This window comes from Delphinapterus leucas, chromosome 15 (assembly GCF_059928025.1).
Source record: "Delphinapterus leucas isolate spDelLeu-1000000601 "Yukka" chromosome 15, BTC_Dleu_Yukka2, whole genome shotgun sequence".
In the NCBI taxonomy this organism is placed as follows: domain Eukaryota; kingdom Metazoa; phylum Chordata; class Mammalia; order Artiodactyla; family Monodontidae; genus Delphinapterus; species Delphinapterus leucas.
Genome location: NC_143143.1, coordinates 41788102 through 41806575, shown reverse-complemented (window position 1 = coordinate 41806575; position 18474 = coordinate 41788102). Strand labels below are relative to the sequence as shown.

At 38.3% G+C, this 18474-nt stretch overlaps 1 protein-coding gene across 4 annotated transcripts in view; it reads right to left on the bottom strand.

Moving 5' to 3' along the window:
* Window positions 1-18474, bottom strand: part of KIZ (kizuna centrosomal protein) — a 113838-nt gene that overhangs the window by 69389 nt on the left and 25975 nt on the right. For 3 of the 4 annotated variants that reach the window (XR_002647464.3, XM_022594206.3, XM_022594207.3), the window contains exons 5-6: window positions 979-1624; window positions 284-599 (exon numbers count right to left, since the gene is read on the bottom strand). Coding sequence is in view for 3 of the 4 variants with exons in the window: in XM_022594206.3 (XP_022449914.2) it covers window positions 284-599; window positions 979-1624 (962 nt within the window). In the remaining variant the exon portion in view is untranslated. Of the gene's footprint in view, window positions 1-283; window positions 600-978; window positions 1625-12515; window positions 12595-18474 lie in introns of all 4 variants that reach the window. The other variant, XM_089896514.1, reaches the window with a different exon arrangement.

Below are 18474 nucleotides of genomic sequence, written 5' to 3'. Positions count from 1 at the left end.
GGTGGGTAGGGGGAATGACTTATGAATTAACCAGGGATTCTTTAGATATAATTATAAACTGCCAATCACCATGATTTCAATGATATTCAGGCTTTTAAAGCTATTTCATAAAAAAAAAAAAGAAAAGAAGAAAAGAAATTAGTCCTTATCTAAAAGACTATTTATGAGACTTAAGGAACTTATACATTCATGGCTGAGTGTTCAATAATATACCCCCAGTGGAATGGTCTCTAAAAATGTCTATAACTAAAAACAGAACAATGAAAAAAATTGAATGGCTTACTCTCTTGCTGGCGAGTTAGTGGAGGATTCCTTTTTTGAATCTGGAGAGCTTAGGGTTTGCAAAATACAATTATGTTTTTCAGTGGATGGGGCATCTCTTTCTTGCTTGGAGTGAATTAAATTTAAGGCCTCTATTCCGTCTTCTTCCTCCACCGTGTCACCTGGATTTGGCTGTGGTTCTGGACTCCTTAAAATCAGATCCTCTTCACTTACAGAAACTGTGAGGTCACTGCTGCTGCTGTCACTCTCCTCCTCCTGCTCTTCCCACATTTTTCTGCAGGGCTCCTGTGCCTCTGGGTCCCGGCGAGGAGGACGATCTGTAACGGGGACGTGAACAGAGTACTGATCACTGACTTCAGGCGGCAGCAGGGGTGAGACGTCCTACCTCCCAGAGCAGAGCTGCTCATCTGTTAGAGATGTGTATAAACAATCCACAGCGAACTACAGTATTTTAAGACCCATGAAAAATATTTTTAAAGTATCACAGTGGGTTTAAAAATCAGAGAATTTGCTCGCAAAAATATTTCCATGTACCTAGTTAAGAACTCATTAGAATGGAATTTGTTGGCAAAGTCACTACTTTGTTTTTTGACAGATACAATTAGACAGTATTTTGTATTCTTACATAAGACCATCACCACCCAAAAAACTAAATACCAACAAAAATCAGCAAACCATTTCAGCCTCTCACCCCACCTGAGGAAGCTTCCCAGGCAGGATGCTTCTCTTGAGAACACTCGATTTCAGATGCACTGTATTCTGAGCCTGATGGCAGAGAGACTGGCGGCCTGGCTCTTTCTTCCTCGACTTCAATATGCTCCCGTGTCAGTATTTCTCCCTCTGATCCCTCTGATCTGCTGGAACTGTCACACTTTAAATCAGTGGTTCTGTTCTCTGGACTTAATCTCTCCTGTAATGGGGAATGGAGTTCGGCAGACTTTCTGCCTTCAGATAAATTACTCTTGCCCTGACGTGCGTTGCTTCCTATCTCCAAGCAATGAGTTTGTTCCTCCTCAGACAACGCGCTGGCTGTGACTGTCGTTTTCTCACCCATCTGAAGAGATGTCTTTCCATCTATTCTGTCAGACTTATTTAAGCACTGTGTGTCACTATGAATTTGTACTACATAGCTGTCTGTCACATTACTGCTCCGGGCTGTCTGTTGGTGTGAATGTGGGTCAGGAATTGAAAAGTTCTTTGTGGGTTGGGGAGATTTCTGCTCTGTACTGAAATCTCCAACGCCTGAGACGGCTGACACTTGGCGGCCCATAAAGATTGTTGCTGGTTGATACAATCCTCTTGACGCGGCGGTCCCTGAGTTAATTTCTGCCGGCATTACAACCTGCACCACCAAAAGACATGAAAGTTAAACAGGTTGTGTATGAACAATGAGGTTATTTAGGTTGTTTTCAGAAATGAAATTAGGTCAGGAAGCAGGACCAATGAAAGCAACACCTACCATGTTCTATAAAACTCATGGCTTCCTACAAAATGAATGACCAAAAAACAGTACAGTCCACACTATTTAATTGTAATAACAATATTGGTTCACAAAGCAAATACGGTCAGGGAACTATGGAATCTGTATTTTTAAAAAAGAGATACATACATTGCATTGTACAGCTATGTGAATGTATTTAATGCCACTGAACTGTACACTCAAACATGGTTAAAATGGTAAATTTTCTGTTACTTATATTTTACCACAATTAAAAAAATAAACTTTGAGTTCTAACCACTTTCCACAGAGAAGTGGATTTGATGAAGCTAGAGAGGTACTTGAACAAAAAAACCGGGGGCATATAAAGGACTATTGGGGGTTTCAAAACTCTATTTCTAGTAGTGTGGGTAATATTAAAAAACTTCCAACAATCACATATTCAAGGCTGCATTAAAATATAACGCATATGTGCAAAATAATCTAATTTCCTGTCAAATTGAAAATAATAGCAGTTTTTTTCTGAACAACTTCAAGTAATTTTAAAGACATTTAAAGCAATTTAAATTCACTGGCATGTCTATGGGGAGTATGAGCACTGTCTCTTCCTTAAAAAGAGAGAGAGAAGGGGACGAGGGTGGGATGGGAAAGAGAAACAGAAGCAACTGGTTCAGCGGCTTGATCAAGGACACACAATGGGAAGCAGAACTGGAAGTAACAATCATAAAGCCTTGAAGAAGTTAAGTGTTTTTCTTCCAAAGGGACCAAAGCACCTCCACATACATAATAGCATTTAGTCCACAGAGCACTATAGGTTGATGGGGAGATGCATCTGCACCCCTCCTCTGCAGATGGAAAAACTGAGGCCAAAATTTTCAGAGAAAATATCATTCACATAGCTGAAACAGAATCTAGGTCTTACTTCCCTTCAAACATACTGTCTCTTCTATTTCTAAAGATAAAACAAACAACTTTGAAGCAAAAACAAATGAAAAGGGATGTCAGAGAAATGGCGGAATAAGGACCTCTCAAAATGCTCTGTAAAAGAAACAATAACAGTGGAAAACATCTTCAGAATAACTTTTCAGAACTCTGGAAATTAACCAAAGGCTTGCAGCAATCTGAGGAACATTTATTCAAGAAAAGTAACTGAATCTTGGCAGGAACAGCAGTACTTCACAGTGTTTTAACTTGCCCTATTCGCATTTCCCCCTCCTCCAGTCTGCGGTAACCTTGAAAATCAGCAGCCTGTAATCACAGCCTGTAAACCAGCACCCTTATAGAGACTGAAAGGAGTAGAAAAGGACTGGAACTCTTTCAAAGCCCCATTCCCAGAGAACTGACATTATTTGACCTGTCTAGTAGCTCCCTGGAAGACCACCCTCATAAGACTGTCTTTATTTGACCTGACTTGGAGCTGACTTTCCCTGGGGGTTATTTTTCAAAAATAAGCAGAGGCAAATGTTTAACATCAAGGCTGCCTACGGCAGTGGATAACAGTTGGGCAAACAATCGGCTAACTAAAATAACTTAAAAGGAAAAGTTGGTGAATGAGCTGTCCACAGGGGGCTTTGAAAAGCTCCAGCATATTCCTGGAAACCTAGACTGTGGGCATGCTCACTAAAAGTCCTGAGGGGGCGCTGGTTCTGGAAGGAGAGAGATTTGCGGCCTGGGCATGCGCAGTGCAGTTTGCTGCCCGGGCTGTCCGGCTCCGGCCGTGGCGGTTCCACACCAGCACTTCGGTGCCGGACCCAGTTTCCCGCCACCTGACCATGCTTCTGGGAGACGCCCCACCTCACTGTCACTCGAAGTTTTGTGGGGGTCAGGCGTCCAAGAGGATTGAGGTTTGCTTGATACGTGGCGTGTGCGAGACTCCTGAGGACGACTCCAGAACCATGGGACTCCGGCATCCAGGTCATTGAGATTCCACATATAAGTGACATCATATGATATCTGTCTTTGTCTGACTTACTTAATGAACTTTTAATGAACAGCATCCATGTGGCTGACAGGGTCTCGGTGCTCAGGCCGGGTGTCAGGCCTGAGCCTCTGAGGTGGGAGAGCCAAGTTTAGGACACTGGACCACCAGAGACCTCCCAGCCCCACGTAATATCAATCGGTGAGAGCTCTCCCAGAGATCTCCATCTCAACGCTAAGACCCAGCTCCACTTAACTACCAGCAAGCTCCAGTGCTGGATACCCCATGCCAAACAATTAGCAAGACAGGAACATAGCCCCACCCATTAGCAGAGAGGCCGCCTAAAATCATAATAAGTTCACAGATCCTCCAAAACACACAACCGGATGCGGTCCTGACCACCAGAAAGATAAGAATCAGCCTCATCCACCAGAACACAGGCACAAGTCTCCTCCACCAGGAAGCCTACACAACCTACTGAACCAACCTTAGCCACTGGGGGCAGACACCAAAAACAACAGGAACTATGGACCCACAGCCTGAGAAAAGGAGACCCCAAACACAGTAAGTTAAGCAAAATAAGACGACAGAGAAGTATACAGCAGATGAAGGAGTAAGGTAAAAACCCCACCAGACCAAACAAGTGAAGAGGAAACAGGCAGTCTACCTGAAAAATGATTCAGAGTAAAGATAGTAAAGATGATCCGAACTCTTGGAAATACAATGGAAAAAATACAAGAAACGTTTAACAAGGACACAGAAGAACGAAAGAGCAAACAATGATGAACAACACAATAAATGAAACTAAAAATTCTCTATAAGGAATCAACAACAGAATAACTGGGGCAGAAGAACGGATAAGTGACCTGGAAGATAAAATAGCGGAAATAACTACCACAGAGCAGAATAAAGAATAAAGAATGAAAAGAATTGAGGACAGTCTCAGAGACCTCTGGGACAACATTACATGCACCAACATTCAACTTATAGGGGTCCCAGAAGAAGAAGAGAAAAAGAAAGGGAATGAGAAAACATTTGAAGAGATTATGGTTGAAAACTTCCCTAATATGGGAAAGGAAATAGTCAATCAAGTACAGGAAGCAGAGAGTCCCATACAGGATAAATCCAAGGAGAAACATGCCAAGCCACATATTAATCAAACAATCAAAAATTAAATACAAAGAAAAAATATTAAAAGCAGCAAGGGAAAAACAACAAATAACACACAAGGGAATCCCCATAAGGTTAACAGCTGATCTTTCAGCAGAAACTCTGCAAACCAGAAGGGACTGGCAGGACATATTTAAAGTGATGAAAGACAAAAACCTACAACCAAGATTACTCTACACAGCAAGGATCTCATACAGATTTGATGGAGAAATTAAAAGCTGTACAGACAAGCAAATGTTGAGAATTCAGCACCGCCAAACCAGCTTTACAACAAATGCTAAAGGAACTTCTCTAGGCAGGAAACACAAGAGAAGGAAAAGACCTACAATAACAAACCCAAAACAATTAAGAAAATGGTAATAGGAACATACATATCGATAGTTACCTTAAATGTAAATGGATTAAATGCTTCAACCAAAAGACACAGACTGGCTGAATGGATACAGAAACAAGACCCATATATATATGCTGTCTGCAAGAGACCCACTTCAGACCTAGGGCACATACAGACTGAAAGTGAGGGGATGGAAAAAGATATTCCATGCAAACAGAAATCAAAAGAAGGCTGCAGTAGCAATTCTCATATCAGACAAAATAGACTTTAAAACAAAGACTATTACAAGAGACAAAGAAGGACAGTACATAATGATTAAGGGATCGATCCAAGAAGAAGATATAACAATTGTAAATATTTATGCACCCAACACAGGAGCACCTCAATACATAAGGTAAATGCTAACAGCCATAAAAGGGGAAATTGACAGTAACGCAAAAATAGTAGGGGACTTTAACACCCCACTTTCACCAATGGACAGATCATCCAAAATGAAAATAAATAAGGAAACATAAGTTTTAAATGCCACACTAAACAAGATGGACTTAACTGATATAGGACATTCCATCCCAAAACAACAGAATATACTTTGTTTTGAAGTGCTCATGGAACATTCTCCAGGATACATCATATCTTGGGTCACAAATCAAGCCTTGGTAAATTTAAGAAAATAGAAATTGTATCAAGTATCTTTTCCGACCACAATGCTATGACTAGATATCAATTACAGGAAAAAATCTGTGAAAAAAAAGCAAACACATGGAGGCTAAACAATACACTACTAAATAACCAAGAGATCACTGAAGAAATCAAAGAGGAAATCAAAAAATACATAGAAACAAATGACAATGAAAACATGATGACCCAAAACCTATGGGATGCAGCAAAAGCAGTTCTAAGAGGGAAGTTTATAGCAATACAATCCTACCTCAAGAAACAAGAAACATCTCAAATAAACAATCTAACCTTACACCTAAAGCAGTTAGAGAGAGAAGAGCAAAAAACACCCCAAAGTTAGCAGAAGGAAACAAATCATAAAGATCAGATCAGAAATAAAAGGAAATGAAGGAAACAAGAGCAAGGATCAACAAAGCTAAAAGCTGGTTCTCTGAGAAGATAAACACAATTGATAAACCATTAGCCAGACTCATCAAGAAAAAAAGGGAGAAGACTCAAATCAACAGTTAGAAAAGAAAAAGGAGAACAACTGACACTGCAGAAATACAAAAGATCATTGGAGATTACTATAAGCAACTATATGCCAATAAAATGGACAACCTGGAAGAAATGAACAAACTCTTAGAAAAGCACAACCTTCTGAGACTGAACCAGGAAGAAATAGAAAATATAAACAGACCAATCACAAGCACTGAAATTTAAACTGTGATTAAAAATCTTCCAACAAACAGAACCCCAGGACCAGATGGCTTCACAGGCAAATTCTATCAAACATTTAGAGAAAAACTAACACCTATCCTTCTCAAACTCTTCCAAAATATAGAAGAGGTAGGAACACTCCCAAACTCATTCTATGAGGCCACCATCTCCCTGATACCAAAACCAGACGAATATGTCACAAAAAAGGAAAACTATAGGCCAATATCACTGATGAACACAGATGCAAAAATCCTCAACAAAACACTAGCAAACAGAATCCAACAGCACATTAAAAGGGTCATACACCATGATCAAGTGGGGTTTATCCCAGGAACACAAGAATTCTTCAATATATGCAAATCAATCAATGTATATACACCACATTAACAAACTGAAGGATAAAAACTGTATGATAATCTCAATAGATGCACAAAAAGCTTTCAACAAAATTCAACACCCATTTATGATAAAAGCTCTTGAGAAAGTAGGCATAGATGGAACGTACCTCAACATAATAAAGGCCATATATGACAAACCCACAGCCAATATCGTTCTCAATGGTGAAAAACTGAAACCATTTTCACTAAGATCAGAAACAAGACAAGGTTGCCCACATTCACCACTATTATTCAACATAATTTTGGAAGTTTTAGCCACAGCAATCAGAGAAGAAAAAGAAATAAAAGGAATCCAAATTGGAAAAGAAAAAGTAAAACTGTCACTGTTTGCAGATGACATGATACTATACATAGAGAATCCTAAAGATGCTAAGATGCTACCAGAAAACTACTAGAGCTAATCAATGAATTTGATAAAGTAGCAGGATACAAAATTAATGCACAGAAATCTCTTGCATTCCTATACACTAATGATATCTGAAAGGAATGATATCTGAAATATCTGAAAGAGAAATTAAAGAAATACTCCCATTTACCACTGCAACAAAAAGAATAAATACCTAGGAATAAACCTACCTAAGGAGACAAAAGACCGGTATGCACAAAACTATAAGACAGTGATGAAAGAAATTAAAGATGATACAAACAGAGAGATATACTATGTTCTTGGATTGGAAGAATCAACATTGTGAAAATGACTATACTACACAAAGCAATCTACAGATTCAAGGCAATCCCTATCAAACTACCATTTTTCACAGAAGTAGAACAAAAAATTTCACAATTTGTATGGAAACACAAAAGACCACAAATAGCCAAAGCAATCCTGAGGAAGAAAAACGGAGCTGGAGCACTCAGGTTCTTTGACTTCAGACTATACTACAAAGCTACAGTAATCAAGACAGTATGGTACTGGCACAAAAACAGAAATACAGATCAATGGAACAGGATAGAAAGCCCAGAGGTAAACCCACGCACATATGGTCACCTTATCTTTGATAAAGAAGGCAAGAATATACAGCGAAGAAAAGACAGCCTCTTCAGTAAGTGGTGCTGGGAAAACTGGACAGCTACATGTGGAAGAATGAAATTACAACACCCCATAATACCATACACAAAAATAAACTCAAAATGGATTAAAGCCCTAAATGCAAGGCCAGACACTATAAAACTCTTAGAGGAAAACATAGGCAGAACACTCTATGACATAAATCACAGCAAGATCCTTTTTGACCCACCTCCTAGAGAAATGGAAATAAAAACAAAAAAAAAACAAATGGGACCTAATGAAACTTAAAAGCTTTTGCACAGCAAAGGAAACCCTAAACAAGACGAAAAGCCAACCCTCAGAATGGGAGAAAATATTTGCAAACAAATCAACATACAAAGGATTAATCTCCAAATTATATAAAAAGTTCATGCAGCTCAATGTCAAAAAAACAAACAACCCAATCCAAAAATGGGCAGAAGACCTAAATAGACCTTTCTCCAAAGAAGATATACAGATTGCCAACAGACACATGAAAGGATGCTCAACATCACTAATCATTAGAGAAATGCAAATCAAAACTACACTGAGGTATCACCTCACACCGGTCAGAATGGCCACCATCAAAAAATCTACAAACAATAAATGTTGGAGAGGGTGTGAAGAAAAGGGAACCCTCTTGCAGTGTTGGTGGGAACGTAAATTGGTGCAGCCACTATGGAGAACAATATGGAGGTTCCTTAAGAAACTAAAAATAGAACTACCATACGACCTAGCAATCCCACTACTGGACATATACCCTGAGATAACCATAATTCAAAAAGAGTCATGTACCACAATGTTCATGGCAGCAGTATTTACAATAGCCAGGACATGGAAGCAACCTAAATGTCCATCGACAGATGAATGGATAAAGAAGATGTGGCACATAAATACAATGGAATATTACTCAGCCATAAAAAGAAACAAAATTGAGTTATTTGTAGTGAGGTGGATGGACCCAGAGTCTATCATACAGAATGAAGTAAGTCAGAAAGAGAAAAACAAATACCATATGCTAACACATATATATGGAATCTAAGAAAAAAAAAAAAAAAGGTTCTCATGAACCTAGGGGCAGGAGAGGAATAAAGACACAGATGTAGAGAATGGACTTGAGGACACGGGGAGGGGGAAGGGTAAGCCGGGACGAAGTGAGAGAGTGGCATGGGCATATATACACTACCAAATGTAAAATAGATAGCTAGTGGGAAGCAGCTGCATAGCACAGGAAGATTAGCTCAGTGCTTTGTGACCACCCAGAGGGGTGGGATAGGGAGGTTGGGAGGGAGACACAAGAGGGATGGGATACATGTGTACGTATAGCTGATTCGCTTTGTTATACAGCAGAAACTAACACAACATTGTAAAACAATTATACTCCAATAAAGATGTTAAAAAAAAAAAAAGAGAAGTCCTGAGAAGGGCCTAAGCTGTCACCTCAGGCTTACCTTTCAAGGTAAGCTCTGGGCAAGCACTGACATGAAGGCTAAGGTGGAGCTGGAAACTGCCTGGATGAGTGCCAAAGCCCCTTGGTAAAGACTGTGAGAATTACAGGTTTCAGGCATTTGAAGAAAGCTCTGTCTAATCATTAGCTGGTTACTAAGCTAACTGAACAGAAACTTCAGTGACCACACATGACAAAGAATACAGACTTTACACAATTCAGAAAATCACTAAGCAAGCAAACAAAACAATAAACTCTAGGAAGGGGTAAATTTGACGTTCATTTTATTATTTAAAATGTCCAAAAGTTAACAAAAAATTATGAGATGTTAAAAGAAACAAGAAGGTATGATCCATACACAGGAGGAAAAAAAGCAGTCAATAGAAACTATCCCTGAAATCCTGAGGAAAAAGGACAAAGCAGGAGACATAACCCTCCCAGGCTTCAGACAATGCTACGAAGCTACGGTAATCAAAATGGCCTGGTATTGGCACAAAAACGGACACATGGATCAATCTAACAGAATACAGAGCCTAGAAATAAACCCACACACCTAGTCAATTAATCTTCAACACAGGAGACAAGAATATACAATGGGAAAAAGCAAGTGGTGTTGGAAAAGTTGGACAGCCGCATGTAAATCAATGAAGTTAGAACACACTCTCACACCATACACAAAAATAAACTCAAAACGGCTTAAAGACTTAAACATTAAGACATGACACCATAAAACTCCTAGAAGAAAACACAGGCAAAACATTCTCTGACATAAATCCTACCAATGTTTTCTTAGGTCACTCTCCCCAGGCAATAGAAATAAAAACAAAAATAAACAAATGGGACCTAATCAAACTAACAAGCTTTTGCACAGCCATAAGGAAACCATAAACAAAATGAAAAGACAACCAATGGAATGGGAGAAAATATTTGCAAATGATGCGACTGACAAGGACTTAATTTCCAAAATATACAAACAGCTCATACAACTCAACAAAAAAACCAAACCCAATCCAAAAATGGGCAGAAGACCTAAACAGACATTTTTCCAAAGAAGAAATACCGATGGCCAATAGGCATATGAAAAGATGCTCAATATCGCCAATTATTAGAGAAATGCAAATCAAAACTACAATGAGGTACCACCTCACACCAGTCAGAATGGCCATCATTAAAAAGTCTACAAATAACAAATGCTGGAGAGGGTGTGGAGAAAAGGGAACCCTCCTACACTGTTGGTGGGAAGGTAAGTTGGTGTAGCCACTATGGAAAACAGTGTGGAGGTTCCTCAGAAAATTAAAAATAGAATTACCATATGATCCAGCAATCCCACTCCTGGGCATATATCTAGATAAAACTATAATTCAAAATGACACATGCACCCCTGTGTTCATAGCAGCACTGTTCACAATAGCCAAGACATGGAAACCATCTAAATGTCCACTGACAGATGAATGGGTAAAGAATATGTGGTACATATATACAGTGGAATACTACTCAGCCATAAAAAACAACAAAATAATGCCATTTGCAGCAACATGGATGAACCTAGAAATTATCATACTAAGTGAAGTAAATCAGACAAAGACAAATATCACATAGTCTCACTTACATGTGAAATCTAAAATATGACACAAATGAAACTACCTATGAAACAGGAACAGACTCACAGATATAGAGAATAGACTTGTGGTTGCAAAGGCAGAGGGAAGGTGGGGGAGGGATGGAGTGGGAGTTTGGGATTAGTAGATGCAAACTAGTATATATAGAATGGATAAACAACAAGGACCTACTTATAGCACAGGGAACTATATTCAGTATCCTGTAATAAACCATAATGGAAAAGAATATAAAAAAGAATGTATATATGTATAACTGAATCACTTTGCCGTACAGCAGAAATCAACACAATATTGTAAATCAACTATACTTCAATTCTAAAAAAATTTTTAAGAATAAAAATTAAAGAAATTATCCCTGAGGAAGCCCAAATGTTGGACTTACTACACAAAGGCTTTAAATTAGCTATTTTAAACGTGTTCAAAGAACTAAAGGAAATCATGTCTAAAAGAACTAAGGGAAAGTATGGGAAAAATGTCCAAATAGAGATGATTAATAAAGAGATAGAAATTATTTAAAAGACAGAACCAAACAGAAATTCTGCAGTTGAAAAGTACAGTCACCAGAATGAAAAATTCACTAGAGGGGCTCAGCAGCAGATATGAACAGGTAGAAGAAGGAATCAACATACTTAAATACATATCAATTATGATTATCTACATTGAGGAAAAGAAAGAAAAAATAATGAGCAATGAACAGAACCTTAGAGACCTGTGGGATACCACTAAGCATACCAACATATGCATAATGAAAGTCTCAGAAGGGGAAGAAAAAGAAAGACACTATAATTTTGAAGAAATCTCCCCCAAATATAATGAAGCTCAACGAAGTCCAAGTGTAATAAATTCAAAGAGATCCTCACCTAGACATATCATAATCAAACTACTGAAAGCCAAAAAGAGAGAATCTTGAAAGCAAAAACAGAGAAGTGACTCCTTACATAAAAAGGATCCTCAATAAGAGTAACAGGTGACTTATCATCAGAAACTGTGGAGGCCAGTAGGCAGTAAGATAACACAGTCAAAGCACTGAAAGAAAAAGATTATCAGCCAAGAATTCTACAGCCACCAAAATGTTACTTCAAAAACGAATGAGAGGAACTCCCCTGGTGGTCCAGTGGTTAAGACTCTGCACTTCCACTGCAGGGGGCACTGGTCGGGCAACTAAGATCCCACATGCAGTGCAGCACTGCCAAAAAAAAAAAAAAAAAAAAGGCGAAATTAAGGCGTTCCTCACTAAACAAAAACAGAATTTGTCACAACCATACTTTCCCTATATGGAATACTACAAGGAGTCCTTCAGGCTGAAATGAAAGGACACTACACAGTAACTCAAGTCTGCATTAAGAAATAAATAGCACTAGTTAGGGTAACTACACTGGTAAATATGTATTTAACTATGTTGGTACATATAAAAGCATAAATATATTTTTCATGTAACTCTAGTCTTGTCTTTTAAATCATATAGGAGAAAACAAGAAAACATTTTTAATCTGACAGTGCAGTACCTTGAAAAGTACAGTAGTCCAGTACAACAGCTGGCACACAGGGGCTGGCATCGAGCGAACAGGCAAGAAGAGTTACTGACTGGAGGAGGGAGAGGAGGTGGGAGTTAGTAGAGCTGAAGGATCGCCAGCAATAGGAGACGGAGGGCAAGCTGCAATTTCACTCATGCCTGACGCTGATGGAACACACGTTTGCATCTTTGAAAGTTCAAAACTTGAAGGTTCGTATGTAGGGAACTTACAGTATATAGAAAACAAAGAGCAAAATGGCAGATGCAAATCCTACCTTTTTAGTAATTACATTAATTTTAAATGGATTAAATACTATAATTAAAGCCAGAGACTGGCAGAATGGATTTAAAATATGATCCAACTATATGCTGTCTAATGAGACTCATTTTAGATTCAAAGACACAAACAGGTTGAAAGCATAGGAAAGGGAAAAGATATATCAAGAGAGCCCCATGGAAAAAAAATATACTATGCAAACAGTACTGAAAGAAAGCCGAAGTGGCTATGTTAATCAGACACAATAGATTTTAAGACTCAAAACTGTAACTAGACACAGGACATTTTACAATGATAAAAGGGTCAATCTGTAAAAAAGATATAACAATTAGAAACATGTAAGTATATCTAACAACAAAGTCCTATCTGAAGCAAAACCCAACAATAATAGTTGGAGACTTAAATACTCTACATTCAATAATGGTTAAAATAACTAAATAGAAGACCAATAAGGAAACAGAGGACTTGAACCAACTATAAACCAACTAGACCTAACAGACATATAAAGAAGACTCCACCTACCAACAGTAGAATACACAGAATATATATTCTTCTTAAATGTACATGGAACATTCTACAAGACAGACCATATGTTAGGCAATAAATCAAGTCTCAATAAATTTAAACAGATTAAAATAAAAGTTCTCTGATGACAATGGAATGAAATTAGAAATCAATAAAAGAAGGAAATTTGGCAAATTCACAAATATGTAGAAATTAAATAAGAAACTCCTAAATAATTAATGGGTCAAAGAAAAAGTGACCAGGGAAATTAGAAAACAGTTTGAGATAAATGAAAAGGAAAACACAAGATCCTAAAGCCTATGGGAAGAAATATTTAGAAGGAAATTCAGAGCTGGAAAAGCTTATTAGAAAGAAGAAAGAACTCAAATCAATAACCTACACTTTCATGCTAAGAAAGTAGAAAAAGAAGAGCAAATTAAATCCAAAGCAAGCAAAAGGAAGGTACTAATAAGATTAAAGCAGAAATAAATGAATTAGAAAATAGAAAAGCTGGAGACAATCGACAAAACCAAATGCTGATTCATTGAAAAGATTCACAGATTGACATACCTTTAGCTAGACTGACCAAGGAAAAAACAAGACAAATTACTAAAATCAGAAATGAAATTGGTACTTTGTTACCAACCTTACAGATATAAAAAACTAAGGGAATATTATGAATAATTGTTTGCCAACAAATTAGACAACCTAGACAAATTGGACAAATTCTTAGAAAGACACAACTACCAAAACTCACCCAAGAAGAAACAGAAAATCTGAATAGGCCTAAAACAAGTTAAGCAATTGAATTAGTAATCAAAAAATTTCCCACAAAGAAAAGCCCAGGACTAGAAGGCTTCACTGGTGAACTCTACCAGACATTTAAAGAAGGATTAATACCAATCCTTCAGAATTAATACCAATCCTTTACAAACTCTTCCAAAAACAGGCGAGGAAAAACCATTTCACAACTTATTCTATGAGGCCAGCCATAATACCAAAACAAGACAAAGACATCACAAGAAAGAAAACTACAGACCAACACTTCTTATGAATATAGTTGTAAAAATTCTCAACAAAATGTTAGCAAACCAAATTCAGCATAATATACAAGGGATTATATCCCATGACCAAGTAGGATTTTTCCCAGGAATGCAAAGTTAGTTTAACATATGAAAGTTAAGTGATATAATACATCATGTTAATAGAATAAAGAACAAATAAAAAACCCAAATTATTATCTCCACAAACACAGGAAAAGCATTAGACAAAATACAACATGTGTTTATGATTTTAAAAAACTCAGCAAACTAGGACTAGAAGGGAACTCCCTAACCTGATAAAGTGCATCTATGAAAAACCCATAGCTAACATCACAGTCAATGGTAAAAGACTGGAAGCTTTCCTTCCCTCAGATCAGAGTTAACACAAGAATGTCTGCTCTTAACACTTCTATTTAACACCATACTACAGATTCTAGCCAGGGCAGTAAGGCAAGAAAAAGAAATGAAAGGCAAACAAGATCAGCATTCTGTGTTCAAGCAACACGAGACTTAAAATTGTTGAGATGGCAATACTCCCAAATTGATTTACACAGTTAATACAAACTCCAGCAAAATCCCAGCAGGCTTTTTTGTAGAAATTGGCAAGCTAATACTAAAATTTATATGGAAATAAAGGAACCCAGAATAGCCAAAACAATTTTCTAAAGAAGCGGAAAGCTGGAAGATGCACACTTCCCAATTTCAAAACTTACTACAAAACCAGGGGTAATTTAGACTGCACTAGCATAAAAATAGACATACAGATCAATGGAACAGAACTGAGAGTCCAGAAATAAATCCATATATCTACACTCAATGGACTTTTAAAAAGACATTATTTTTAGAGCAGTTTTAGGTTCAAGGCTAGAAGGGGCTGGAATTATTTCCGTTCCTCCACGCAGGAGGCTAGCACCTTCTGGAGCTGGGTTTTTCCTTCCCTCAGGTCAGTCAAGCTCTGGCTAAACAGCTTCTCCTGAGGGCAGACCTTGTTAATAACAGAGCGTTCTGGCTCCTCTCCCCCTTCCCCTCCCTGACAGTCACTGTGAGGACCTGGGAGAACTAGGGGTAAAACTCACAAAAGTGTGGGGGGCCCCTGCGGCTGGGTCCCCCAGAGTTTCTCTCGTGGATCTGCCCACACTGAACCTTGTCAGTCACAGTTCCTGTTTCTCTGTCTGGCACTGAGTCCTGCAGAGGCGTCAGCTCTGCTCTGGGAAGCTGTCGCTCTCTCTAGTCATCTCTTGGTCTCTCCAGAGAGAGACAGCATATTGCCCTGGGACCTCGGGACAGCATATTGCCCTGTGACCTCACTTCTCTGTCAGATCTAAGAAGAGATGTTGATTTTCGGCTTGTTCAGCTTTTTACTTGTAAGGATGGAGTGGTGACTTCCAAGTTTCTTACCCGTTGGACTGGAAACTGACTACATTGTAATTTTAAGAGCTGTGTATTAACCTTTCCTATAGATGTACCATAAATTATTTAACGAGTCTTATTTTCATGGACCTTGGTTTGCTTCCCACCACCTACCCTTCCAAACCATGTGCAATAATTATCCCTGAGTGTATGACTCTCTGCACACATGTGAGTAGGACAGCCTCCTAGAACAGAAGTTGCTCCGTCAAGACTGCCTTATAGGATACCACTGTCCAAAGAGGCCATTATGTCATTATTAAGAATTTTTCATTATACCACATGGTTTAAACAGCAAAATTATATTAATCAACATTCTGATCCATCAGTATAAACAGTGTTTGTGACATAATATGTGACCTATTATCAGTAACAAAGAAGTCTTAAAACAGGCAAAAATCACCAATTACCACTACCCTAATCTAACAACTACTTTCATTTTTCCTGTACTCAAACAAAAAGTTATTTAAATAGAGGGCTCCAAGTGATGGGTTACTGTGGAGAGCTTCAGCTGGCCGTATGCTGAAGGGGACTCAGAGTATATACGCAATAGTGGTCATTTAGTGAAGACTTGAGGCCAATCAGTGATCTGACTTATGAGTTTGAGGCCTTTGATTTTTCACTTTCAAGACCGATTTAGGGAGTATTAATGAACTAACTCAGAACAGGGAGTACACCGCAGCCCTAAGTACCTGTCTCTTTGTTGGTCTGCTTAAGGCCAAGATATGAAGTCAAAGGGTAGGCAGGCCTTAGAGATGAGAAAGCCCCCTGGGGAAGGACAAAGGAAGTGCCCCTGAGTTATTCCTTTCAATCAGTTCCTCTCTAACTCCTCTGACCCACTAAGAGAAGCAAAAGACTCCAGGCCCATTCCCAGGGCCAAGAACTGGAGAGAAACAACAAAATCTAAATGGTAACCTGCACAATCAACAAAAATAGCATGTACCCACGATTTAAATGCTTACAGAACTGCAGAAAGCAAAAACAGTGACCACTTCAAGATGGCACTGTTAACAAAGAGTACTTCCTGAAAACAGAAGCTACAGCTCTCTGTGACGGGAAATAGTTAAATGCCAATTTTGCCAGACTTTTTAGAATACGGAACTCTGGTCCTCAACAAGCTCTAGTAATACACTAATTAATGAAAACATTACATATTAGTGTCTATAATAAACCAATAAGTAAATTGTTTATGGTTTGCCTGATTTGTTTTATCATTCTCTCCCCGCCTACACACATGCATATGTGTATGTGTATATACATACACACCATTTTCTCCTGAACCATCTGAGGCTAACTTGGAGACACCCTGCCCCCTCCCCCTGAACACTTCAGTGTGTACTTCCTAAGCACAGAGACATTCTCTTTCACGAGCAGAGTTCAATGACCAAAATCAGGAAATTTAACATTGATGTATTTTCCATTCCACAGTCCACATTTAATTGGCACAGTAATGCATACTGCCCCTCCCCCTTCCCTCTCCCCACTGATAACCATTAGTTTGTTTTCCAGTATTTTTTGTGGCTTCTTTTACTTGGCATAACATTTTCAGGGTGTCTCCATATTGTATCAAATATAAGTATTTCATTCTCTTTAATGGCTGAATAATATTCCATTGCATGGATATACCATATTTTGTTTATCCATTTGTCAGATGATGGACATTTGAGATGTTTCCACTTTTCAGCTGTTAAGAACACTGCTGCCATGAACATCTGTGTACAAGATTTTGTGTGGGCATATGTCTTCAGCTCTCTTGAGTGTGGAGTTTTGGGGTCATATGGTAACTATGTTGTGAGTACATTGATACACAATGGTAACATTGTGAGGAACCATGAACTGTTTTCCAAAGTGGCTACGCCATTTTACATTCCCACCAGCAATTATTTAAACTTGCATAACAAAAAAGAAACCTGCAAAACTACAAGAAACCTGCAAAAACTAATTGCTGCTCGCTATAAGGCAATGCTACGTTTGAAATGGCTCAGACAGCTGTCTCTTTTTTTAAAGAATAGTCTGTCATTTCGTTTGCTTAGCAACAGGAAATAGGGTGGTCTTTAACCTTAAAATTCTGAATATTATTATGTGTCTTCTCAAAGCAGCTTCTGAGCCAGGGAAGCTGAAGAGAAAAATGCTGTGTTTCACATTATTATTGACAGTGGTATAATATTAGGAATTGAAAAGTTTTTGAGAGACAGCTGTTATTGCCAAAGGAAGGAGTATGTGTCAGTGTTTAAGGATCTGACATAATGATCAACCTTTCTATACCTTCCTATTACTTTCTGTAGTTAAGTGTTTGAGGTAAATCTGTAATCCAAGGTTTTAGTTCATTTCTTCCTTTTCCTGTCACAGTTATCCATCTGTACCTCTTAAAAAATATTGGAGAGGAGATGTTACCACTGATACCACAGAAATATAAAGGATCATAAGACTACCATAAACAACTATATGCCAACAAACTGGACAACCAACAAGAAGTGGATAAATTCAAAAAAATCTGAACAGATAAGTTACTAGTAATGAGGTAGAATCAGTAATCAAAAACTTCTCAATAAACGAAAGTCCAGGACCAGAAGGCTTCACTAGTGAATTCTACCAAACATTCAAAGAAGCATACATACCAATCCTTCTCAAACTTCTCCAAAAAAACGGAAAAGGAGGTAACTCTTCCAAACTCATTTTATGAGGTCAGTATTACCCTGATGCTAAAACCAAAGATGCCA